The sequence below is a fragment of the Pipistrellus kuhlii genome, unplaced genomic scaffold, assembly GCF_014108245.1.
Source record: "Pipistrellus kuhlii isolate mPipKuh1 unplaced genomic scaffold, mPipKuh1.p scaffold_m20_p_127, whole genome shotgun sequence".
NCBI classification, from domain to species: Eukaryota; Metazoa; Chordata; class Mammalia; order Chiroptera; family Vespertilionidae; genus Pipistrellus; species Pipistrellus kuhlii.
The window spans coordinates 240,446-267,596 of NW_023425435.1; the positions used below are offsets into that span (position 1 = coordinate 240,446).

At 41.8% G+C, this 27,151-nt stretch overlaps 2 protein-coding genes across 9 annotated transcripts in view; one reads left to right on the top strand and one right to left on the bottom strand.

Annotated features, from left to right (window-relative positions):
* Positions 1–1,505: 1,505 nt before the first annotated feature.
* Positions 1,506–25,930, bottom strand: CNOT9 (CCR4-NOT transcription complex subunit 9). Of its 3 annotated transcripts, XR_004987315.2 has the most exons (9): positions 25,543–25,929; positions 17,357–17,536; positions 13,939–14,054; positions 12,352–12,461; positions 7,634–7,743; positions 5,952–6,050; positions 5,660–5,751; positions 3,902–4,153; positions 1,506–1,545 (listed from the first exon to the last, which is right to left on the bottom strand). XR_004987315.2 is itself a non-coding variant. In XM_036434582.2 (8 exons), the coding sequence occupies exons 1-8, from the start codon at positions 25,564–25,566 to the stop codon at positions 3,985–3,987; spliced, it is 900 nt and encodes a 299-aa protein (XP_036290475.1). In that variant the 5' UTR covers positions 25,567–25,929; the 3' UTR covers positions 1,506–3,984. The 3 variants fall into 3 exon arrangements, 2 of the variants coding, with proteins under 2 accessions (XP_036290475.1, XP_036290476.1); XM_036434582.2 differs by having other exon boundaries at positions 1,506–4,153; XM_036434583.2 differs by lacking the exons at positions 1,506–1,545; positions 3,902–4,153 and adding an exon at positions 4,285–4,807 and having other exon boundaries at positions 25,543–25,930.
* Positions 25,931–26,117: 187 nt separating this feature from the next.
* Positions 26,118–27,151, top strand: part of USP37 (ubiquitin specific peptidase 37) — a 62,390-nt gene continuing 61,356 nt past the window's right edge. For 4 of the 6 annotated variants that reach the window (XM_036434559.2, XM_036434556.2, XM_036434562.2 and 1 more), the window contains exon 1: positions 26,119–26,314. The gene's annotated coding sequence lies outside the window, so the exon portion shown is untranslated. Of the gene's footprint in view, positions 26,315–27,151 lie in introns of all 6 variants that reach the window. The other 2 variants (XM_036434560.2, XM_036434561.2) reach the window with 1 other exon arrangement.

Genomic DNA, 27,151 nt, shown 5'->3' on the forward strand with positions numbered 1-27,151 from the left:
GGTCAAAGAGCTGCATGTGGCTCGAGAGCCACAGTTTGCTGACCATGGCACTCTACTGTCAAACCGGTCATTAAAAAATTCAGTCACTTTCATACACCTTACACCAAATAGCTGTTATCCTTAAAACCCCTTCTCAGCCCCCACCTTAGGTTCTGCCTTTGCAGTTCACCCAGAGCAGGTTCTGATTGGCCAGTTTCTATGCCAATCAGTGTCAAAAGCTCCCACCTCCTAGGCTGCCATTGGTTCCTTATAGTTCACCCAGCTTTAGTTCTGATTTTTTTTTTTTTTTGTCATTCAGCATCAAAAGCTCTGCCTCCTAGACAGCCATTGGTTACAATTCACCCAGATTTAGTTCTGATTGGTCAGTTTCTATGCTAGTCAGCATCTCTGGGCCTATCTTCAGGCCTGATCATAGAGGCGGGGCTGATCAGCAGCAGCTTTAGGCTGCTGGTAAGCGAGCTGAACTGCTGACCTCTGGGAAAGGCCTCACCAGCAACCACTGCTGATGAGCCCTCTCTCTCTCTCACCCGTAGAGATCAGTTCAGCCTGCTCGCCTGCTGAGCGTGCAGCCTGGCGTTTGGTAGAGCCCGCGTCATTTTGGATGTTAGGACCCTGGCCATATATATATGGATTTGAAACTAGCACAATATATTCTATGCTAGTTTCAAATGTATAGCAAAGTGATTAGAAAATCACGTAGAGTGGTCCCCTGCTGTTTCAAGTACCCACCTGGCCCCACACCTCTTTAGCTTATTTACTCTGTTCCCTATGTAATCTATATCTCTGTGGCTATTCTGTAACTACCAATTTGTACTGCTTAATCCCCTTCACCTTTTCATCTAGGCCCCAAACCCCCACCCTTGACAATTGTCAGTCTGTTCTCTGTATCTGAATCTGTTTCTAGTTTATTTTGCTCATTAAATTGTACATACAAGTGAAACCATATATTTATCTTTCTCTACTTATTTTGTACTACCCATTCTTAAACAGTTAGGGATTTTCCAGTTTTCTTTTTTCCTAGCTTAATCGCATGTGTTCAGTTCTGATAACATTCTATTAAAAAAAATGTTGAGATATGCTTGATGGTCTAATTTTGATCAATTTAGGTAAAATACTTCCAATCTAATTAAAAACAGTATGTATACTGGTTTGGAGGATAGCATTCTATTTGTCAATTAAACTAGGTTTCTTGTGTTGTTCAACTTATGCTATATTTGCTTTTGAAATAAATATATTAAAATATTTTTAAAATTAATCTATAATACCCAGAAATCTCATTTCATTGTTTTCCTATTCAACTTGTTTTTCTTAGGTTTTTGATAGCAATAATTTTGTATATTTCTTCTTTCCCAGCCACTGAGTAGCAGGAAATCGTAAATATGGATAGTAAGAAGGCATACTCTGAAGGTTACCAATGTCTCTCCCGCCCTGTTGTACCTCGGAAACAGTCACAGGGCCTCTAAAACCAGGAGGGGGGAAAGCTGGAAGCAGAGGTTGGCTTCTTCCTCCAGTGCAGTTCTGCACTGAGGCTCTCTATTCCCACTGAGACATGACCAGGCATGGAAACAACTCTGGAGATGAGTTCTAAGTCCTGAATCCCAGAAGAAAATTGGTATTAGAGTTGATGATAAAATCTTTCAAGTGTTACCTCTTTACTTATAGAAGTCTCTCCCATACCAGTATTAAGTTCTGGCCACTGCAGCCAGGAATAAGGTTCTGTCCCAGTAAAGAGATACTTTATCAGATAAAGGGCACAACATCTCTCTCCCAAACAGCTTTTATACATCAGCTAGCCTCTCCCAAATGACTTATCCACAAAGGAACTATCATTACTTTCTTGGCAGGTCAATGTTTGTTAAAGTAGACAGAGGGTAGGCAGGGGTGACAAGGATCATCTATCTAAAGTGCCTAGATATCTCTATACTGACAAAATAAAATGTCCAGTTTAAAGAAAAAATATTTTTATAAAAACAGAAACATGTTTTATTTCAATCCTGTTGAAGAAATGCAAGGGATGAAAAACACAGAATGAGGGGAGGGGCTTCTTTATACACACATCAGAATCAACTACAAGGAATAATACCCATTTCCACTCCCCCTGCAACTCCTATATGGGGTCTGAGGACAGCTGAGAATAGATGGAACAAGAATTAAGACACTATTGGCACAGTAATAGGGCCAATGCACCGAAAGATGAAGAAATAATTTCTCAGGGAGCAAGGGCCTGAGCCTCAGCTGTTTCCCAGTGGAGGGGGACAAGAACACTTTGGCTCAGCAGGAAGATGGTTGGCAAAAATTAGGGTTACCCTAGCTGGATTCTCCAGATACAACCTATGGGCTGAAGGGAGTCAAGATGTTTATCCAGTCCATTCTTCTTCTCTGTTCCCCCCAGACCTCTTCTCTTCAGGCCTGAGATCACTGAACTAGTTTGGTCCTCCTCTTCAGTTTGGAAGGCAGGGGAATAAGTGCTCTTCCTACTCTTCCTACACCGAGGCTTATTAATTACTACTTTCTTGGCTCTAAGAGACAGAAGCCGACTAACGAGGCTGGCTCCCTCGTGAAAGGCAGCCTGAAAGAGCCCTTGTGTTGGCAAACTGCCTCCGCAGCCTTCTCTGGGCTCGCCCTTTCTGGGCTGCGCTTGTTCACACACCTTCGATTGTGTGAGATGTGAACAGAATATACTTGGTCTCTCTCTAGAGTTGGATTAACAATCCCATCTTTCAATAGAGATGCGGATGAGAGAGAGAGAGCGAGCAGGTGTTGGTAGAAGGAAGGATTGGGACAAAGCAAGGCAGTTTACACTGGATTGTGAGTGGAGTCACCTAAGGCTCCAGAGAAGGAAGGGGGTGCTCTAACACAATATGAATAGTGAAAAAAATTTTAGTGGCAACCCTGAATTTCCAGAGATCAAAAGGGAATGTGTAAAAAAGAAAGAAAAGACTGAATCAACTGAGAAAAATGAACTCAATTTGGCTAATACTGCTTCAGGTACCATCACGAAGACAGATGGAGCTGCAGAAATTCACACTAAAACAAACGGGATCAAGTAGCCTATCATCTTAATTCCAGGCACCTCCCTTTAAAAAAGTCTTCCAGAAAAGATCTTTAAGGACTTGAATAGGTGAGAACCACTGCTTCTTTCCAGGTCAGCCTGATGAATTAAGACATCTGTTTTAAGTTTAACTGGAGGAAAATGAGATTTGGAAAAGTTAGCAGCTGAAGCCAAAAATGAGGGTAAGGTCCTGGTGGCATCCAGAACTGAGGGGAGAAGACTGGGAAGGGAAGGGAAATAGGTAGTTGGGCTCCTGCTGTCCGTTGGCATTATCCCTTTCTCCTGCCTCCATTCTTCCCAACAGTTCGTGAAGCTAGTGGCCTGCTGGAAGGGATGTTATGCCCAGACCAATGTTTTATTGAGCTTATGCAGCTAACAGATTGTAAACACTGCCAACTGACAAAGTTTGCTGAATATCACAGCTTGTGTCCACTAAACACACCCCTCTCTCTGAGATTTAAAGGAACTAACAGATACCAAAGTAAACAAATACTGAGAGAGAGAGAATGAAGAGACACATCTTGAGTCTTCCAGAAAGGCAAAATGAAAAACACACACACACCACATGGCTTGGTCCCAGGCGCTCACCATGCCTAGAGTGCCGCTGCTATCACCATGTCTCCTCTCCCTGCCAGCGGCTGGGGAGAGGTGGGGAGGTCTTGGGCATGCTGTAAATACAGCATTTGCTGGTGCTGACTCTCTCCTGGGGCTGTGGTGGCAGGCTGCCGTCAGGAGCCCATTTTTCTGGGAGTAGCAGAGGAAGCCCATGTTGCCAGACAGCCTGAGACGGCAGCTCATACACCTCAGCTGGAGTACCTCGCCTTCTTTCTCCAGCGCAGTCCGCATTGAGGCAATAAAACCTGAGCTGTTTTCTTCGAAGGTTCCCTCTCCCTTCCCAACTTGTGGGAGCAGAGGGAGGGGACAGGAGAGAATTACTGAGGGGGCAGGGGGATACCCCGGGGGTCGGTGACCTGGCCTTCTTGCAGGTTCTTCACCAGCTGTGCAAGCCAGCGCTTGGTGGTGGTGTCATCTTTTAGCACCTGGGCGAAGGTTGTGTCCTTCAGCTGGTCAGGGAGGCACTGCCTGAGTGCTTCACGTGCCCTGCATCAGAAACAAACAAACCAGCCAGGGAGACCAACAAATAAACCCACATTTGAGGGACAGGGAGGAGCCCCTTACTTAGACATAACTATACAGAATTCTGGAATCTATGGCTCTGTCAAGTTACTATAAGAAGTCATTAACATTCTCTAAAGCTTATATGAGGTATAGGCTCAGACATTCCAGAATCCGTAGCCTGCAGATTTTCACAATGAAATTCATGATAGAGAATTTCATGATAAAGGAAAATGGAATGAAATGGTATAATAGTTTACTTCAATTCAAACTGCTTTCTGATTACAGTAAATATTGCCAATATGTTCATATCAGAAATATATGGGTTATAATAAATGAAACATTTCCAAAATCAATATGCTAACAAAGAATATGACCAGATTAATAGTATTTCAATAAACTTTAATTCTAAATCAATATAAATTTCTTTCCAAAAATTGCTTCAGTTTTATAGTTAAAACCCTTAATAAGAGATGAGCAATAAAAACAAAACTATGGTAGCAAAATTATCAGATGAACTTTTATGTGCTTTTTTTTTTTTTTTTTTTAAGTTGACCAGCAGAAAGTCAAATTTGAAAACCTCAAAAGGTTGAACTACAGAGGTGGGCAAAAGTAGGTTAAATTACTAGACATCATTACCTAAAAGATAAATCATAACTCAGGATACAAAATAATAACAATAATAAGACTAATAATACAAATAAATAACAATACAAACAATAAGCTATTCTGCATATTCACAACTGTAAACCTATTTTTGCCCACCCCTGTATAAGGCAGTTTTTATTTTAAGCGAAGTTACGACTCTGTACAATTTTAAATGAACATAGTCGCTTTGGTGAAAATAGAAACCACTAAGGAACAGGACAAAATGGTCAAATAAGTAGTTAGGGCTTGAATAACCTCAGAGGCAAGAGTTCACATTAAATCAAGTAATTCCCATTCCTCGGAACACAGAAATCACCCCATTATGTGGTTTATCAGAACCTGAGCAAGTGGCTTTCAGCATGAATTATGGATTTATAAAGCACAAGGTCAAATATTTCTAAAATGCATTATACCTACAATATATGATTTCTGGCAGAAAGATTAGAACTTTACAGGAATCATGAAGAGAAATGAAATACATCACGAGCCTTTTAGCCCTGCTCCTTTCTTAAGATATGTGAAAATATTAACTTTTTGACCACCTAGAGTAGCAACAGAAAGCTCAAATCACAGAAGTAATATGTACTAAAGTTCCCAGGGAATTATCTGAACTCTGGAATTTTAGAGTAGGGAACAAAGTTATAATGGGGAAATAAAATTCTGATGGATTTTTAAAATTTAGCACTTCAGATTTTAAAAGGAATTAATCAAGTTCTGTCTCAGATAAACTAAATATAGTTATACCCCTTCCCTCCTGTAAAGATATAGAAACTATGCCATGAGATGAAGCAACCATTCACCCGATTATTTTCCTAAAGTCCTATAAATTCTGTAAATGTTTACCTGGGGTTATCTGAGAGTCGAAGGTAACATCTTACTACGTGCTTCAGCAGACGGGCAGAAGGTTCTTTTGATAACTGCAGGACCATCTTACCCTGTTTCTCCCCAAAATGGAGTGGGTAGGAAAAAAACCACAAAACACAAAATAATCAACTGATGAGATATTGCAAGAATGATTATACTAGGTTCCAGGGTTATTTCTAGTTGGAATACTGAAGTTGCTCAGTGTCAATTGCAAAGGGACTAAGCTGTGTAGTCAGAAGTAATTGCAAAGAGGGTGGATAAAGAAACTCACCAAGATCATGGCAACATGGGAGAAACGCTCATATGTCTGACATATATAAGCTAAACCGGTGTCATCTAAGAGGATCTTCTGAAGGATGAATGTGGCAACCTGGAGTAAAACAAAATTAAAGAATCCAAAACATTACTCAGATTTGTCTTCCAACAGTCTATTCAATCTCCTAGAAATAACCATGAATTAGAGACCCTTGTGTTACATATATCTTACTTGACGAGATATACATAGTAAAAAGTAAAAAAAAACTATTACAATATTGAATACTTATTGTCTGTCAGAATTTTTCCTAAAGATATAAAACATGCTTTATTTTATTTTCACAACCTACCTGAGGTAGGGACCATTGTCATTCTCATTTTACATATACAAAAGAAGAGATTCTGGATAATTATCAGATTCGTAAAAAGTAGAACCTTTCTTTTACTAAATACCCACTACATATCAGGTATAACTGATAATCAATAACTTGCCAGGTTATGGTCCCAAGTGACAAAGCTATTAAGTTGCAGAACTGAGATTTTTACATAGAAGGAATTTAAAAAATACTAGTTTAAGTCAGTTATTCCAATGATTCTCTTCTTTGCCTGCTCATCAGAATCAATTGTGGGAATTAGTTTATTTTACTTGGATATTACATTGTGGTTAGCTAATAATGGCTCCCAAAGATATCCAGGTCCTAATCAGCAAACTCTGCAAATGCTACATAATATGGCAAAAGGAACCTGATAAATATGATTTTAGGATCTTGGAGGAGGGTGAGGGAGATTACTCATCCTGGATTATCAGGGTATATCCTAAATGTAATCACAAGTGTTTTTTGTTTGTTTGTTTTTGGTGTTTTTTTTTTTTTTAAAGGGAGAGGGGGAGAGAAAGAGATCCACTGTGAGCATAACCAATAGATCAGCTGCCTCCTGCTTATCCCTAAGCAGAGACTGAACCTGCAACTGGGGCACTGTGTTGTGCCCTGACCAGGAATCAAACTGGAAACCTTTCAGTTCATGGGATGACACCCAACCAAGCCACCCCGGCCAGAGCATCACAAGTGCTGTTACAAGAGGGAGGTGGAGGGAGAGTCACCACAGGGCAAAGGCAGTGGGACAGCAGCAGAGATTTTAACATCTGTACTGCTGGCTTTGAAGATGGAGGAGGGGTGCAGGAGTGAAGGCATATAGTTCTTGAAAATGGAAACGTAAGGAAAGGGACTCTCCCTTAGAGCCTCCGGAAAGAACACTGCCCTACTGACTCCCTGACTTTCACTGGTGAAACGGATTCACAATTCCGGCTTCCAGACCCATAACAGAGTAAGTTTGTGCTATTAATATTTTAAGCCACCACGAGTGTTGCAATTTGTTATGGCAGCAATAGCAAAGTATTATAAACATATACAGTATGTGTCAAGTGTACAAAGGGCCAAGGCTAATTACTACACTGTTTATTTTGTGAGTATAATACAATTTATCCTTTATAAGTAAAACTGCTATAAACATTCTTGTGTTGATGTGCATGAGAGTTTATTTCTTTTGTGTGTATTCCTGAGAGTGGGACTGCTGGATCATGGAATAGGCTTACGTTTATAGTGGATACTTCCAAATAGCTTTCCAGAATAGTTATCCTATACACCATAAAGAAGTAGCTCAAGCCAACAATGTAGAATCCATTAAGTTAAAAGCACATACTGTTTTAGAAAGTTCACTTCCAGATTCCATAATGCGCAAACACAAAGGGATAATTTCCGTTGTCAATAAAAAATTGATCACTTCCTGCTCGTCCGTTTTCACCAGAGCTCCTAAGAAAATATGGACAAAGTATCTCAGTTGTTAGGGCTTCCAATTAAAATGAACTTTCTTACTGTTCATCCACGCTCCTTGTGGAACTTAAATAACAAAGAACACAAACTGTGGTTTATATGTCAGAACATCAGCTGTCCCCATGTTTTTTAAAAAAAGGGTGGGAGGGAGGAAGAGAAGCAGAGTGACTGCTATCAGTCAACTCTAAAAGATCAGGAACCAAGTTTGGTCCATCACAGTTAGCAGTACTGTAGCCATCTAAATCATTATTTTTATCACTCTTGGTAGACAATCATATGATAATATACCATCTATTCTTCATTTGTTTTAGTTAAGAGAATTCTACATCAGTATTAAAGCACATTCCCAGATAGCAAAAAAATTGTTTCAGTCTGAATCCTACTTCACAATGCACATAAATAAACATTACTTCCCGATTATTAATTCCCCTCTTTACTCAAAGAGCACAAACATTTAGATATCCAAACAAGAAACACACATAAACCTACATTCTAATCCTGGTTCCATAATAGTTAAGTTTGATAAAGATACCTTCCCGTTGTAGGCCTGCTTCTTTATCTAAAAGTAAGAGTTGAAACAAATGATTTCTAAAATACTATTGTTCTGCTGGTCCCTAAACGAACACCACTGACCAGGTGGCTGACACAGTTCAGTGGTGTTGTCTCCATTCTGCATAAAGGGAAGCAGAACTCAATGAGACAACTGAGTTTTGTTTACTTGGTTCACCATCAGCATGATGCTCCTCTTTAGCTTCTACCGGTTGAAATTTCAAGCCTTTCCTCCAACCCAACTTAGTTGTGGAGTTCCACTTTTTGCCTTTTGCATTTTGCATCTCAGAAAAGAAGTCAAGGTTGATAAAAAGAAAATCTTTTCTTCCTCCTTTTTCTTTTAAAAAATATATATTTTATTGATTTTTTTTACAGAGAGGAAGAGAGTGAAATAATTAGAAACATCGATGAGAGAGAAACATTGATCAGCTGCCTCCTGCACATCTATTGGGGATGTGCCTGCAACCAAGGTACATGTCCTTGACCAGAATCGAACCTGGGATCTTTCAGTTGGCAGGCCAGTGCTCTATCCACTGAGCCAAACCAGTTAGAGCTCTTGTTCCTTTTTTTTAAATGTATTATATTGATTTTTTTACAGAGAGGAAGGGAGAGGGATAGAGTTATTGTAGAAACATCGATGAGAGTCATCGATCAGCTGCCTCTTGCACGCCCCCTACTGGGGATGTGCGCGCAACAAAGGTACATGCCCTTGATTGGAATGGAACCCGGGACCCTTTAGTCCGCAGGCTGACGCTCTATCCACTGAGTCAAACCGGTTTCGGCCTTTTTCTTGTTTCTTAAAGTGATTGCTTAAGATATTTAACTAAAGACCTCTCTGCTTTTCTAGTAGAAGAATTTAGTGCTACAAATTTCTTTCTAAGCCCTGCTTTAGTTGCATTGTACAAATTTTGATGTGTTTTAATTTTTATTCAGTTTCAAGTGTTTTCTAATTAAAAAAAAATATTTTATTGATTTCTTACAGAGAGGAAAGGAGAGAGAGAGAGAGCTATAAACGTCGATGAGAGAGAAACATCAACCAGGTGCCTACCGGGGATGTGCCTCTTGCACACCCCCTACCAGGGATGTGCCCGCAACCAACGTACATGCCCCTGACTGGAATCAAACCTGGGACCTTTCATTCTGCAGACTGACGCTCTACCACTGAGCCAAACCGGTTTCTGCCCTAATTTCTTTTATGTATCGTTTCATTTATATTCAAACTTGCTTGATGACTCTTGAACTACATTACAGTAAAACCTTGATTTTGCAGACCTCAACTTAATGAATTTGGGATTTAATGGACAAAATTTCCGGGACGTATGTCATATGTGAATTTTGGTTAAAAGCATTTGGTAAATTAATTTATAATTTAATTATAAGCAAATTTTGGTTAAAAGCATTTTATAATTAATAGGATGTTAATGCTTTTAACCAAAATTTGCTTATAATTAAATTAACAGGTTATTTTTTGTTGTTAGTTCACTGTAATTTTGTTGTTGTTGTTAATCTTCACTAGAGGATATTTTCCCATTGCTTTTTCAGAGAGAGAGTGGAAGGAAAGGAGTGAGAAAGGGGAGAAAGATGGGGAGGGGAGGAGGGAAAGAGGGAAGGAAGGAGAGAGTGAGAAACATCGATGTGAGAGAGACTGGTTGCTTCCCGTGTACACAATGACAGGGGGTGGGAAGCAAACCTGAAACCCAGGTACATGCCCTTGACCAAGAATCAAGCCCAAGATCCTTGAGAAGGCAGGCCGATGCTGTAACTACATACTGTTATTTATTTACTTTTTGTTTTTATTGATTTCAGAGAGGAAGGGAGAGAAAGATAGAAACATCAGTAATAAGAGGAAATCATTGATCGGCTACCTCCTGTATGACCCCTACTGGGGATTGAGCCCTGACCAGAATAAAACTGTGACCTCCTGGTTCATAGGTCAACATTTAACCACTGATCGACATCAGCTGGGCAATTCACTGTTATTTTTGACAAATTTCAGGGAATAAGCCATATGTTAGAAAAAGCACTACAGTAATTTCGCCGACATAAATACTACATCTACAATTACAGTCTACATATTTAAATTAAGAGTTACCCCATGTAAACAATGTTCAATGGATGACTAGTATGTGATCATACAAAATCATGCTTGATAATTGGTTCTTTATTGTGTGGCATGACTTTCTGCAGCAGTTTTAACTCATGTGGAGGATATTCCGATGTGTGCTCCAGCTGTGTGCATTTGTTTACTTGCAGTGACTGGTGAATACACACATTTACTAGACTAATTCAGTATAAATTTAAAATTACTGTTATACATCTAGAAATATTTATTATAAAATTAAACTTCTCATATATACTTAATTTTAATTACGTGAACATGTCTACGTGAGTAAAAATAGGTAAACTATTTGTCAACCATTTGACATATGCATCTGGCAAACCTAGTTTATGATATAATTAACTTTCAGCTTTAACGGATACCACCTCACTCAAATTAGTCTATTAAATCAAAGTTTAATTGTGTAAGCAAAAAATTTAGGTCCAAATGTTTACCTTCAATTGACTTGGAGAAAATGAGTTTCAGAAAAGATATACAACTGTGAACAATTGGCTTAATATTGTCCAAGTATTTTATTCACCCTCCACTGTGATATATTTATCTTACCATCTTATAAATATACATCCAACATCAACAGTAAAACACACACAATAGAAGTAGGATGATTTAAATCAGATTTAAAATAGAAATGTTTTCTTTTGGCTAAAATAATGTTATCTTAAATCCTACATGAAAATTTATATAGCAATTTATATAGCTTAAAGCGGAAAAGAACATATTGGAAAAAAGCTGCTAATTAGAGTGCCACGTAGAAGATGTAAAAAACAATAACATGCATCTGGAGTATATGAAGTAATAGTAACGCCTTAAAAGCATAATAAAATGTCCCAGAAATGTCTTAGAAATACCAAACTTTTCAATTATACTTCCTGAATCATGGTTTATAACCATAGGCATGTGAACACAGGTTGAACATAAAAATAACCGAATAAAACAAAATTTGAATAATCAATGTCCTTGTAGTTTGATTGGTATGTAAGCAAAAACTATTAGAAGACACTAAAAACAGAAAGGGTAATTGAGAAAGAAACCATCTTGAGTGTGTTTACATTTCACAAATCCAAAAGTAGCTCTTTACTAGCCAGGAGGCCGAGATCTGCAATATTTTACTAGTGGCCCAGTGCATGAAATTCTTGGATGGGGACAGGGGAGGTGTTCCTCAGCCCAGCCTGCATCCTCTCCAATCTGGGACATCCCTCTTGCAATTTGGGACCCGCTGGCTCCTAACCGCTCACCTGCCTGATAGCCCCTAACCACTCTTACTGCCAACCTGCTCACCTCCAACTGCCCCCCCTCCCCCACCAGCCTTCTTGCCCCCAACTGCCCTCCCCTCCTGGCCAGATCATCTCTATCTGCTTCTGCCTTGGTCCTGCCATCATGGTTTTGTCTGGTTTAATTAGCATATTACCCTTTTATTAGTATAGATAGGAGATATACTATTTTCTTGAGTAAAATGTATTTTAGATACGTTTCCCATAGTAAATGCATATGGAAGCATTAACTCAAGCATTAACTTATGCAAAAATTTAACTAGGTGAAATAGAAGGTAAACCCTTTGAGTTAAGAGAAAACAGGTTAGAAGTGAGAAAGAAAGGCAAAACAAAACAACAAACTCAAATTCTTATTCCTAGAATTATACTTTTTATTTGTTGACTGAAGCTCTTGTTTTTTACTCTCCCAATTCCAGCAAATGTTTCTACATATACACTGAATTTAATCCAAAATGTTGGGCCTTATTAACAATACCCAGAATGGTACTTGAGAAGAGCCATCATGGTAGATACTCATTAGTAAAAACATTCTAAATCTCAAAGACAAAAACAATTAGTGAACTAAAAAACATCAGACAAAGCACTCAAGTTAAGACCACTATTATAAACCAGGACTTCACACTTGCACAACAACCCTTGCAGACTCACCAATAACTCCCAGACTGGTTAGCCGGAGGTATTCGAAGGGACGTGTTTTGCTGACAGTGTGCAAAAAGGGGTACAAAAAAAGTGGAATGTGTGCTGCAAGAAATGCTGACCTGGAAGAAATAAAAGAACCATTCAGAGCCCAGAATTAATTTCTAAGGATTCTAAACATTCAAATTTCCAGATGGCTAATTCTGTAAAGTCTTTAACATTGACTGAGCAAGGAATCTTTAGCAAAGACTGTTATTGATCTTTCGTAAGTGGTTCTCAATGGGGGACATGTGGCAATGTCTGAAGATATATATATATATTTAAATATATATTTTATTGATTTTTTTTTTTTACAGTGAGGAAGAGAGAGGGATAGAGAGAGTTAGAAACATTGATGAGAGTCATCGATCAGCTGCCTCTTGCACACCCCCTACTGGGGATATGCCCGCAACCACGGTACATGCCCTTGACCGGAATCGAACCTGGGACCTTTCAGTCCGCAGGCCGACGCTCTACCACTGAGCCAAACCGGTTTCGGCTGAAGATAATTTTGGTTGTCACAACTGAGGTGGTGCTGTTGGCATCCAGTAGACAGAGGCCAGGGATGCTGAACATCCTACAATATACAGGACAGCCCGCTCCCCTCCCACCACAGACACTTATCCAGCTCAAAACATCAATGTCAAGATTTAAAAACCCTAGTCTAGGCCAATGGTTAAGAGAGTACATGATTTTTCCGCTTATCAGCACCAAATATTTAAAAATATGCAGATTTAAAAAAATTAGATCATAAAATGCTATCAAATGTCCAAGAGATTCTCCTAGAAGCCTTTTCTCACCTAAGTTATGGCTGAATAACAATATTTATCGGTATAGTCAGACAAATATATTCTTCTCTTTTTATTAAATTCCAGATACACTACTCTAAAAACATTTTAATTTGCAACTTATGTCAGGAAACTAATATGGAATCAATCTATAACTTTATATTATTTATAGTTAAACCTTGTAGGAGAACTAACACCAAAACTCTAAAAATTTTAATTTATTTTATTGATTTCAGAGAGGGAGAGGGAGATAAAAACATCAATGATGAGAGAGAATCATCAATTGGCTGCCTCCTGCATGCCCCCTACTGGGAATCGAACCAGTGACTTATTGATGCATGGGTCAACCCTCAAAGAGCTGAGCCACACCAGCCAGGCTATAGTTTTAGATTTAAAAGATGAAGAATTATGGAGATGGATGGTAGTGATGGTTGAACATTATAAGTATATTTAATACTAATGAATTATACCCTTAAAAGTGGTTAAAATGGTAAATTTTATGTTATGTATATTTTACCACACTAAAAAAGGTTAAAAAAAGTTAATTATAAGAGAACATGTTAAACAATACTTTAACTGTCATCATACTAAACTTTAGTGAATAAGAGACCAGAAATTCTTCAGGGTAAAATAAAAAAGTAAATGTGAATCGTGACTATCCATGCCCACATACATGCATTTTACTGCATGCCCCTCCTTGTCATCATTCAGAAAAAGTTAAAGATAACATTCATTACAAACCTTTCCAAACATATTCATTCAAAATATTTACCTGGTTTCTGGGTGTGATGCCACACATTGCAGTAATGCCAGAGCATTGCAAACTCTGTTAGATTGGTGTGCTGTTAAGGTGGGTGGGTTGATAGATGGATAAATATTTACGATTTCCTAAAAAAAATGGAAACCACCAGATGAACAACGTATTTGTTATAAAATTTAATTCCCATGATATTAACGCAAATAAGTTAAATACACTTGTATTCTTTCATCAGAAATGTACTTGGCTGAGACAATCTGGGATATTTCTACATGTCTCTAGGAAGACAGCTATGGAGGCAACTGTGGTCACCGACACTTTCTTTATATCCTGCATCTGTGGAAGCTTTCACTTGTGTGGAGTTCTTACATTTATAATCCTTTTTTTTTGTCAACACCCTGCCTGCTTTAAGTTACAGTGATGAGGTAGCTGGCCAGAAAATGTTAGTAAATCAACCACAGTGACTTATAAAGGAGCTTGAGTTTAGTCAGATAGTAATTGCAAAAAGAGGAAGATAAGAACATGGGTATATGCAGTGAATATATGTACTCTCTCTCTCTCTCAAAAGGTGATGATTGATTTATTGAATAAATTTCATTTATTTTAATTGTAACTTTTACATAAAAAATATCCCAATAAGTAAAGATTAAATTCTTGGCTACATGCAATAGGGATAGAATGTGAACTGACTTAACAGATCTGAAAACTTAATATATATATATTAGGTATTTCATACAATACTTTAAAGGACAGAAGAGAATCCAAGATGGCTGCTCGGGTAGGCAACTAGCCGCAGCCGCACACAACAATTTCAACAAAATACAGCTAAAATATAAAATGGACATTACCCAGAACTACAGGAAAGTCGACTGACTGGAAATTCTACAACGAGAAGCAAGGAGAAAACCAGAAGGAAGCGCGGAGGAGCTGTAAAAGCCCAAGGTACAGAGACACGCGGCGCGCACGGAGAGGACAGAGCCAGAGAGGAGGGAGGCCGAGTGCCTGGCTGGCAGTCCCAAGCGGGAAGGAGAGAAAAGCTCCGACTGTGCTAGGCCCAGCTCCAACTGCTCTGAACCCCAATTCTAGGCCAGACCCCGGGGACCCAGGCTCATCCATAGGGAGCCGGGCTGTAAGGCGGGACTCCGGGGAAGCGGCAAAAGGAGATCCTGGAGGCAAGCACACTGCTCGCAGAGAAGGGCCGGCCGGCTGTGCCGCAGGATTGCCCTGACGGGAAGGAGACAGGGGCTCCAGACTGCTCTGAACGCCACCTCCAATCCCACTACCTACTGAACTGAACCCCAGTACCGGACTCATTGGGGGAGAGCATAGACAGTTTGGCAGCAGGCGAAAATCGAGGGCACCTTTCTCTCAGAGGCGCTTGCAACAAGTACTGAAGGACCCTGAGTCTCAGGAGTCGCATAGGGCAGGGCTGACGGAAGCCAAGGCTGTAGGCTCCACCCTTAAACCCCGCCCCATCAGGAAAGCTGCCTGCGAAAATGCCTAAAACCAAATAGATCACAAACGAAAGAAATGGAGGACAAAAAGTGACTGGATATAGAGTTCAAAACCACACTTATAAGGTTGTTCAAGAATCTCCTAGAAAAGGCCGATAAAATAAACAAGACCTATGAGGATATGAAAAGGGATCAACTAGAAATAATAAGGGATCAACAAGAAATAAAGAATACATTGTCTGAAATAAAAAATATTTTATGGAGTCCTAAAAACAGAATGGAAGGTCACAAGAATCAAGTCAAAGATTTGGAACATAAAGAGCCAGAAGACACTCCTCTGCAGAAGCAAGAAGGCAAGAGAATCCAGAAAGTTGAAGATAATGTAAGAAACCTCTGGGACAACTTCAAGCGAACCAACATCAGAATTATGGGGGTCCCAGAAGATGAGAGAGAGCAAGATATCGAAAACATACTGAAAGAAATAGTGACAGAAAACTTTCCCCACCTGGTGAAAGAATTAGACTTACAAGTCCAGGAAGCGCACAGAACTCCAAACAAAAGGAATCCAAAGAGGACCACACCAAGACAAATCATAATTAAGATTCCAAGAGCAAAAGACAAAGAGAGAATATTAAAAGAAGCAAGAGCAAAGAAGGTAGTTACCTATAAAGGAGCACCTATACGATTGTCAGCTGATTTCTCAACAGAAACCATGCAGGCCAGACGGGAATGGCAAGAAATATTCAAGGTGATGAATAGCAAGAATCTACAGCCAAAGATAATCTATCCAGCAAAGCTATCACTCAGATTCGAAGGTCAGATAAAGAGCTCCACAAATAAAAAAAAAGCTAAAGGAGTTCATCACCACCAAACCAGAATTATATGAATTGCTGAAGGGGGTTCTTTCAGAAGAGAAAGTAAATAAAGATAAAAATTATAAACAACAAATACGTAACTATCCACAAGTGAATCTAAAAACCAAGGAAACTAAAAAAAAAAAAAAAAAATCTGAGGAACAATATTAACTGTTGAATATAATAGAATCAGAGGTATGGAAGGGGAGTGAACTGTTTATTCTTGGGGAAAAGGGGAGAGGGGGATGTGGGAAGAGACTGAACATAAACTGTGCACCTATGGATGAGGACAATGGGGGGTGGGGAAAGGGCAGAGGGTGGGGTGAGAAGGGGGGGAAAGGAACATTTGTAATAATATGAACAATAAAAATTTATTTAAAAAAAAAAAAATACTTTAAAGGACAATCATTCCTAGACTATAGCATATCAGTTTGTTCCCTACCAATGACCATTTTGGTCAGAAATAAATTTCAATTATTTAATCTTTAATGTACAAGTGTACCTACCTTTAATCTTACAACTGTCATATCTTTTTCTTTATTAATATTTTATTGATTTTTTTACAGAGAGGGAGAGGGATAGTTAGAAACACCAATGAGAGAGAAACATCGATCAGCTGCCTCCTGCATACTCCCCACTGGGGATGTGCCCACAACCATGGTACATGCCCTTGACCGGAATCGAACCTGGGACCCTTGAGTCTGCAGGCTGACGCTCTATCCATTGAGCCAAACCAGTTAGGGCAGAACTGTCATATCTTTAATATTTTCTTTTCCCAGCATATACCTTGCAGTCTTTATACCTGACTTTCCACCTTTTCACCACTTTTATGGAGAACTGTCCTGTAGTACTCCTAAAGCTGTGTTTCTCACAGTGTAGTTGTTAGACCACCTGCATCAGAATCACCCGAGAGCAGGGGAGGTGCTTATTAGAAATACAGATTTTAACCTTAGACTAAATAAATCAAATATCTTGGGTAGTGTCCAAAAATCTGCATTTTAACAAGTACCTTAGACTTTTCTACAAGATTCTTGCAAATGCCAACATTTAGAGACTCATCCTACTAATGTCTTCAAAATCATTTGGGCAAAGTGAGAGAGTTACAGCTCATGGATATATACCCACCTGTAAAAGTGCTGCAATAGTACCAAACGAATGCCACAGCATGGGTGCAAGGTCAGGAACAGATTCTCGCTTCTTACTTAGCTCCAGCAAAGCATTTTCCCTGGTCTCAGGACTGGACAGCTCATTGATCCACTGATAGATTTTTTCTCTATCCACTTGAGCCAGTGCAGTAGGCACAGGCTTCAAATGAAAACAAGAAAGTAAACAAGTGAGTTTCATTAGAATCAAATCAAATCTTACTCTACAATAGTGCTTTAGAGTGAAAATACTTTTCATAAACACCCAGGGAGCTTTCCTAAATATTCATACTTGATATAAACGAACTGAATTTGTAAAATCTAAATTGCACACACACTTTAATAATTACATGTTTAGGGATTTATCCCATATAGATAGTTGGGCCGTACTGAAGACATACATATTTACTGTTGCACTGTTTTAAAAGCAGAAGACTTAAAATAACAAGTATCTATCCTAAGGAACTGGTTAAATGTATGGGTACATCTTTATATAGAATACTATGTCTTTTAAAAAAAAGACACACTGTAGACCTAACCGGTTTGGCTCAGTGGATAGAGCATAAGCCTGAGGACTCAAGAGTCTCAGGTTCGGCCGAGACCGGTTTGGCTCAGTGGTAGAGCATCAGCCTGTGAACTGAAAGGTCCCAGGTTGGATTCCGGTCAAGGGCATGTACCTTGGTTGCTGATCGATGGTGTTTTTATCTGTCATCAATGTTTCTATCTATATCCCTCTTCCTTCCTCTCTCTTAAAAAAAAAATCCATAAAAACAAAAAATTATTATAAGTACACGATAAAAGTTTATGCAAAAGGTTTTATTGTATACAATGAAAAGTAAGTCTCCCATATAGATACCAAACTTAGAGGTAACTACTATTAACAGTTTCTTATGTGTCCTTTTAGAAACATGTAAATATGTAAGAATGTATGATGATCAGGCAGCTGATCAATGTTTCTCTTACTGATGTTTCTGACTCTCCCTCTCTCTTACTCTCTGTAAAAAATCAATAAAATATATATATTTTTAATGTTTAAAAAAGAGACACTGTATCTCTGTATCTGCTGATACTAAATAAAAAACCAAAACAACAAAAAAAGAGTGTAGAACGGCCTAATATATGCTTCAATTAACATAAGCATACATTCTTACATTTCAGCTGCACATCTCCCACCGGGAGAGTGCCCTTTGGGAATGCACATGGATGACCTTAAATTAATGTCAGCTGAGTCCGAGGAGACGGGCAGGGCCGTCCCCCTGGAAACTGTTATCAGTACAGATTTCTTATCTTTATCCATATGCTTGGAATGAGGAACGAATAGGACCTTGACTTAACCAGGTCTTGATATGCTAAATCCCAGGAGTGAGGGAATAAATAGGACCTGGGCACACCCAAAACTTCTTTGACCTTAAACCCCACTCTTGAAATCAATATATGCGCTGTGTTTTATGTGGTGGGTGGTAGGTAGACTGTACCTCCATCAGAGTGACAGCCGCCCACCCGGATCCCAGCTTGAATCTATTTCTGCCTCTTGGTCTCTTTTTTCTTTAATTTCTTAATCCCCAGCTCCTCCACTCAGGAACTTGTCGTTTTCCAAGCAAGCAGGTGGTGGAAAACAGAGAAACAGTTCCCCACACACAACCAATATACATGCCCCCAACTGGAATTGAACCTGGGACCCCTCAGTCCGCAGACCGACACTCTATCCACTGAGCCAAACCGGCTTCGGCAGGTATTGCATGTTTTAAAGTTTCTGTGGCACACCAGCAGAAAATTGTTGCCTAGAGTAATCTGTTAAAAGTTGTTCTTGACTCCCAGCAGTGATACTCCTCAGGGAAACACAGGCTCCTATAGTAACAATATGATGTATTTAATAGAAAGAATAGGGTAGTTTCTCCCCTCTCCACAGCAAAAACAATTGTCCAAGCACTTGTCTTTTCTATTCTACTAAAGGCAGAAATAAAAAGTTATTCTTGGAAATGCAATTCCGATCAGAAGATAGGATATGATTAGAGTATTACATCACCTTAAAAGCTCAGTGGAAACAAGGGCTAAAATTTTAGCTTTGGGTTTCCTGCCAGTCTCTTGAATGATCCACAATCCAGTAAGTCAAGGGGGCTTCATAGATGCTGCTCTAGCAATATAGTATCTGCCCTGATTAGTCATTGCTCATTCTGGTCAACTCTCCCCAAAATCCTGTCACCCAGACATTACTGTCAATAAACTCCATTATCCCAACAAAAGCCAGCCTGTGACTGGTACCCAGCACTCCTATACTTCATTCTACCCTAGGGCACCCTAGGTGAACAACGCCCATTAGCATACCATTGCTTCTGAACACCATGCCCCATTCCCACATATTAATTTATTAGAGGCCCAGTGCACGATATTCGTGCAGGATCGGGCCTAAACAAGCAGTTGAATATCCCTCTTACAATTCAGGACTGCTGGCTCCCAACAGCTCGCCTGCCTGCCTTCCTAACTGCCCCTAACTGCTTCCACCTGCCAACAGCTCGCCTGCCTTCCTTCCTAACTGCCCCTAACTGCTTCCACCTGCCAGCCTGATCACCCCCTAACTTCCCTCCCCTGCAGGCCTGGTTCCTTACCAACTGCCTTCCCCTGCAAGCCTGGTTCCCCCCCAACTTCCCTCCCCTGGAGGCTTGGTCCCCCCCAACTGCCCTCCCCTGCTGGCCATCTTGTGTCCACATGGGGGCAGCCATCTTGTGTTGGAATGATGGTCAATTTGCATATTACTCTTTGATTATATAGTCAGAGCGGACCTGACTCCACAATTAGATGAATGGTGCTGGCACCTGAGAGTCCAATGCCTTGTATCTATCTGCTTGGGTCCCTAGGGCTATGACCACCCACTACCAGCAAAACCCCAACTTTTGAAACTATTTGTGGGAGCTGCAGCCTCCCTGAGAATTTGGTACTAAGAGAGCTAGGGATGTCCCATGGGTGGCAATGTGGCCTTCTGAGGCATTAACTTGGAGCTGTGGATTTTGTAGACCATTCTAGCAATGGAAAGGCAGTGAAAGCAGTTTGATACCAGGAAATATGTGGGGTAGCGGCCCTCTTTTTCATCATCCCTATTGAATTTTGCCCCCAGTTTAATAGGAAGCATTAGTTTAAATCCCACAACTTATTTGTTATGGGATGAATATAATCATTTCTTAAAATATAAAGGGAGCTAATATATATAGTGCTTATTCTGACAGGCACTGTCCTAAATAAATATGTATTATCACCATCTGCATTTTATAGATGAGAAAACTAAGGAGCACTTACTTAAAACTTAAGTGGCAAGCCAAGATTTGAACCCAGATGGTCTGGCAATAGACTCTTAACAGCTTTGGTAATGCTGCTTCTCATCTGCCTGAAAGATTAGGTCTGATCTAACAATGACTTTCTAAAAAAAATTTCCTGTTTATTTCCTAGAAAATATATATGGAATACATAAAAATCTCAAACTAAAATTAAAGAGTTATTGCTATTATTTCAGCAGAATCTGAAAACACCATGAACAGTGTCATTGATATTAAGAGAAATTCTCTACTTGTTGAGATTACAAGGAACTTAATAACCTTCATTTTAATGGCAGTCAGTGAAATCATTTGACATAGACCAGTGGTTGGCAAACTCATTAGCCAATAGAGCCAAATATCAACAGTAAAACGATTGAAATTTCTTTTCTTTTAAAAAATATATTTTATTGATTTTTTGCAGAGAGGAAAGGAGAGGGATAGAGAGCTAGAAACATTGACCAGCTGCCTCTTGCACATCCCCTACTAGGGATGTGCCCGCAACCAATATACATGCCCTTGACTGGAATCGAACCTAGGACCTTCCAGTCTGCAGACCAATGCTTTATCCACTGAGCCAAACCAGTTTCGGCTGAAATTTCTTTTTGAGAGCCAAATTTTTTAAACTTAAACTTCTTCTAACACCACTTCTTCAAAATAGACTCACCCAGGCCATGGTATTTTATGGAAGAGCCACACTCAAGGGGCCAAAGAGCCGCAGTTTGTTGACCACAGACATAGCCCATCGACCCTTGGACTGAAGGGTCCTGGGTTCATTGTACTTCAGTTGCAGCCTCAATCCCTGGCACCGGTCTAGGGGTGTGCGGAGGCAACCATTGATGTTTCTCTTTGTCTCTCCCTCCTCTCTACCACTCTCTCTACAAATCAATGGAAAAATATCTTCAGGTGAGGATTAACCAAAAAAAAAAAATAAATAAAAAAAATAGTAGTATTCTGATGTGATAACTCATTGTGGTTTTGATTTACATTTCCCTAACAATGATTTTGAACATCTTTTCATATGTCTGCTGGCCCTCTGTATAGCTTCCTCGAACACTGTTTATTCAGTTTATTTACCTGTTTGTATTTATTTATGAGGCTATTTTTCCACTGATTTTCAGAGAAGAGTAGAAGGGAGAGGAAGAGACAGAGACACATCGATGTAAGAGAGACACATCAATTGGTTGCCTCCTGCATGTACCCGGACCAGGGCTGGGAACGTGCAATCAAGGTAAGTGTCCTTGACTGGAACTGAACCCGGGAACCTTCAGTCTATGGGCTGACACTCTATCCACTGAGCCAAAATGGCTAGGGACTTCTAACCATTTTTTTTCCTTCTTTCTTTTTTTTTAAAAAAATATATATTTTATTGATTTTTCACACAGAGGAAGAGAGAGGAATAGAAAGCTAAAAACATCAACGAGAGAGAATCATTGACCAGCTGCCTCCTGCACACCCCCCACCGGGGATGTGCCCGCAACCAATGTACATGCCCTGGACCAGAATTGAACCTGGGATCTTTCAGTCCGCAGACCAACACTCTATCCACTGAGCCAAACCAGTTTCGGCCATCTAACCATTTTTTAAGTCAGTTGTTTCTCTTGTTGAGTTGTATGAGTTCTTTATATATTTTGGATATTAACCCCTTATCTTAAATATCATTTGCAAATAGTATCTTCTCTATTCAGTTGGTTGCCTTGGCTTTTTAGTTTTTGTTTTGCTTCCCTTGCCTTTCTAGTCAAATTCACAAAAAACGGATGTCCAGAAGCTTAATGCCTATGTTTTCTTCTATGTATTTTATTCAGGTCTTACATTCAAATCCTTAACCCACTTTGAGTTACTTTTTGTGAATGGTGTAAAATTGTAGTCTAGTTTCATTCTTTGATCTTGATAGTAAAACCCAAAATATATCTTTCTTTTCCCAAAGATCATTAGGCATACCTCTCACAAAATTTTTTAAATCTGAAAACTGATGTCTTAACAGTGGGAAGTGGAAGAGGGGGATGAGGGAAGAGAGGGAATTGTGTTGTACTTTTTAAAAAGCATAGTTTCACTTAGTAATCACAACCATGTGGTTATTACCCTCATTTTACAACTGGTGAGACTATGAGTAAATGATGGTGGGCAGATTCCTCCTCTTCCCATTCTCTACTTAAAGATCACCTCTACAGATTCCTAATTCCATTGCTCCAATCTTGCAATTCATAAGTTACTAATTATATTTCTGAGGCTGTGACTGATATGAAACTCAGTCTAGTAGCACACACTGTCCAGCGGCAGATAAACAAAATAATCTATGACTTACCTAACAAACACATTAAGAATGATAGGACACTACCACAAACAGAGATGAACATTTCTCGCATCAATAAGATCTATGGATCTTTTCCTTAGGAAAAAAACATAACTGCAAATTGTTTTGCACATAATTTGTTTTCCACAAAATTTACACATAATTTCAAAGAACTCACAGATAGCACCCCAACCCGTCATTAATGCAGGATTAAGAACCTGTTTATCTCCTATGATAGTCATGTCTCCCCATCTGAATGATGATTTACCTGTTATATTAAAAAGAGATGCCCTAGCTGATTTGGCTCAGTTAATAGAGCATTGATCTGCAGACTGAAGGGACCCAGGTTCAATTCCGGTCAAGGGCACATGCCCTGTTTGTAGGCTCAATCCCCAGGAAGCAGCCAATCAATGCCGCTCTCTCATCATTGATGTTTCTCTCCCTCTCCCTCCCCTCCCTCTGAAATCAATAAAAATATATTTAAAAAAAGATAAAGGTTAACACAAATGCAAATTTTCATCATTAGTCACAAAATAAGCATGTTCTCAAGTGGCTATAGATTATTGCAGGCACTATTGTGTGTATTATAGTAGATAGTGACAAATACCATTACTGTTCCTTTATCCAGAGCAGCAGAATAATCAGAATAATAAGCAGCTTATCTGATGGAAGGCTTAAAGAATGGGGACAGAGGCTACTCAACTTTCTATGCCGCCCCCTGACTAACCAAATACTCTAGTGGATGAGTGGTACAAAGGCACTTGTCAGCACTTTTGTGTGGTCCAAACACCATAGCAGGTGAAAATGTACCCAGAAGTTCAAATTTTAAATAAATGTAAGGCATTGTAAATTTAATTGGAAAAACATTAATTCAGAACCTAAGTAATGAAACTCCATTAAAGCTGTTCAAAAGAAGCATTAGAGAGCAACTGAAAATAGAAGTGAATGGGTACAGAGTTTGGCAGGCACAGGAAAAAGAGCGGCGTGGTATCAAAGTGTGGAGAAGACGCTACCAGACTTTGAGAGACAGACAGACAAGCCAGGCCAACCTTATAGGATCCCTTACTTACTTGCCCCTCCCCTCCCAGCAGCAGCCTCATCTTGATTTGCTTCTTCTAAATTACACATGTAATATGGGAGAGAAAAAAAGTTGGGAAACTGCAAATACCTACTGAGACCTACAAAAGGTACCTCTCCACTTTGAATGGTTACAAACAGACACATGGTGCCACCGGCTCTGAAAATGATGGCATTCTACAGCCCAATCACACTAAGCTCACTTTTTATATTGAAAGTTAAGGCGGTTTTTTTGTTTGTTCTCTATTTGGTACTTGTCATTTTGTTTAATAAAGCAATTTCCTTATGTCACCCTCTCCTGAATCGCTTCACCTTGGTGAAACAGAAAAAGCGGGATGGGCATTTAGCAGAGTGCTCCAATCATAGGGTCCCGTTTCCCCAACATGGCTGGGTGCTCCCCGTAACCACCTCCCTCATTCAGCAAGTGTCTGAGCCTTACTTTATGCCAGGAACAAGGGTAACCATGCAAACAGGACCCACGGTTTCTACCTGTCTCTGTCCTCAAGAGGGAGATGGACAAAACAAGGGAATGAATACAAAAATGACAAAGTGGAATCAATGCTGTAGAGGTACTTGAATAAAGGAAAGTTGAGGGTTAAAAAACTGCTTTAAAAAGAATAGTAAGGGTAGGCCAATTCTAGGGAGATTTAGGCAGAGAGCCGAGAGGAGAGGAGCCACTAAGCCCACATGGTGTGCGTGGACCTAAGGGATGGGAGGAGGGCGAGCATTCCAGGAACAGAGACCAGAGAGTGGAAAAGCGCGCTACAAGGCATGCCACGGCGGCCGGTGTCCCGGGGCCTCCCGAGCCAGAGACATACAACCAAGAGACTGCACACGTGGGAAACAAGGGCTTTGTGTGCCGTGGCACGGGGTCTGGATTTTATCTTAATGAATCGGAAGCCACAGGATTACTCAGACAGGTGACTTGCAGGCCCCGTTTTTGTAAAACAAAGACAAACCACTACCCTGATAAAGTGAGGTGTGTGGGGAAAGGCCCTAAGCGCAGAGAACCGTAAATCAAACAGGAGCCGGGTGTGAGATGTGCACCGGTAAAGCACGTCGTTGGAGTCAGACGCCCTTCCTTTCCCGCTGCGAGGTGCCTGGGCCATGAGCTCCGAGAGCCCGCCCCTGTCAGACCGCTCACAGAATCCCCTCCGTCCCCCCGGCGCCCCGCACCCAACGGCGCCCCAACCGGCGCCCCAACCGCCGCAGCGCAATGAGTGGCCGGTCCCGCCGCGACGCCGGCGCCCCGGGCGGGCCCGGGCCCCGAGGCCGGAGGAGAAGGACACGAAACGCCGCGCAGGAGGCCACGAGGGCCGGCCGGCCGGCGAGGAACGCGAGGCGGGCTCCGCCGCGGCCGAGTGGCGGCGAGGAGGGCCCGGGGCCTCGGGGGCAGGAGGCGCCGGACGCCGGGCTCGGCACAGGGAGCCGGGAGGAGGCCGGGACGCGGGCTGGGAGAGGCGCCGGGCCCGGGCCGGCCGCCCCGCCACTCACCGGAGCCGTGGCCAGGCTGTGCATGTTGGGAGTGGCAGCCGCTGACGCCCACCGCCGGACGCTCCCGACCCACGTCCCTTCAGCGCCGACGCCGCCAAAGAGGATGAACCACCGCAGCCGCCATCTGTCGGGGGCTCGCCCCGCCCCTTCGCAGCCCTATGACCTTTCACCCCTGACCCCTGCCGGACAACTTATTCCCGCCTCCTAGCTCTCAGCGACGTCCTTTGCCTCTTAGGATTCAGGACCTTCAGGACATCTGCATCTCGTCGTATGGTCCCCGCATCCCCTGGCAGGTACCCCGAGAGAGGGGCGTGCGCTTCCACCCCACTCCGGAGGCCAGTGAAGGGCGGGAAAAAAGTCCTGGAAGGACAAGTAGTGCGCATGCCCCACCAGGCAGACTAACGAGTAGTGCGCATGCCTCGCCAGGAATGACGAAATGAGGGGCGGTCCGAAGTGAGCGAAGTGGGAACGCGCATGCGCGCCGCCACGGGGCGGAGCTTCCTCGGCGGACCACATTTGGCGCTGGGGCGGAACGAGGGCGTGGAGGGGCGGGGTTTGCGGGCCTGCGCGCACGCGCTCTGTCCGGTCGCGTCGAGTGTGCGTGCGTTGCGTGTTTGCGTGTGGTCACAGTTCCCGCCATCAGCCACTCTCCCGGACTTGGGGCAGCGAGCTGTTACCTCTTCTCTTCGGGTTCGGCGTCCCTGCCTTCCTTCCCCTCCGTCCTTCGCCCTCCGCGCGGACTCCGGCGCGGGCTCCGGACTCGCAGGCAGAGGTAAGGCGGGCCCGGCGAGCTTCTCCGCGGGGCCGTTTTCCGAGACTCCCCCCCACCCCCTTGCCCCGTGCGGTCCGCCCACTCGGCTTCCACTCCTCTCGAGTTGGCCCCGCCGCTGCTCAGCCTGCCCCCGGCCCCTCGGAGCTCCCCGGCCTCCCCCGGCCTCCACGGGGGCTGTCCCTACGCCTTCCTCCGCTGCCCTGGTCTTAACTGTCACCCGCTCCCTCCGCGGCCCGAGCCGGCCCCGTCCGCCCCCGGCCCCTTACCGAGGCCTGCTGTCTCTGGAGGGAACTTCGGCGGCGGTTACCGCACACCCATCAGGCCTCGGACAGGGTACCCTTTCCCTCTTGACAATTCTTCGCCTGCCTTCCTTCCTCTCCTGTTCATCTCTCACCAGAAGGCATGGGGTGTAGGTTGGTCGTGCATTTGGTCGCTCCCCGACCCTAGACATCAGATCACGTTGTCAAGTTTACATAGGTTAGGTAGGGCACGGACCGTGAAAGGAAATGATGATAATCGGTGACAAAATCCTGTGATCTCGGAAAGTTGGCTGTAATGTTTTGGTGGTAGTTTCTCACCCCCCCCCCCCCCCAAAGTTTGGCTCTGCGTACATGCCTTTTTGGGGGTGGCAGTGTCTGAAAAGTATCTTCCTGGAGATAGCTAAGAGAGGATGCCAAGCAGACAGGTGTATATATGGGGTTGGCGCTCAGAGGAGAGTTCTGGGCTGTACATATAGATAAGTGTATGTATGTTATCTGCCACCATGATTGTCATCAAAGCCATGGATGTGGGTGAGATGGCCTAAAGAGCGTTCCGTGCTAGAAAAGAAAAGGGCCT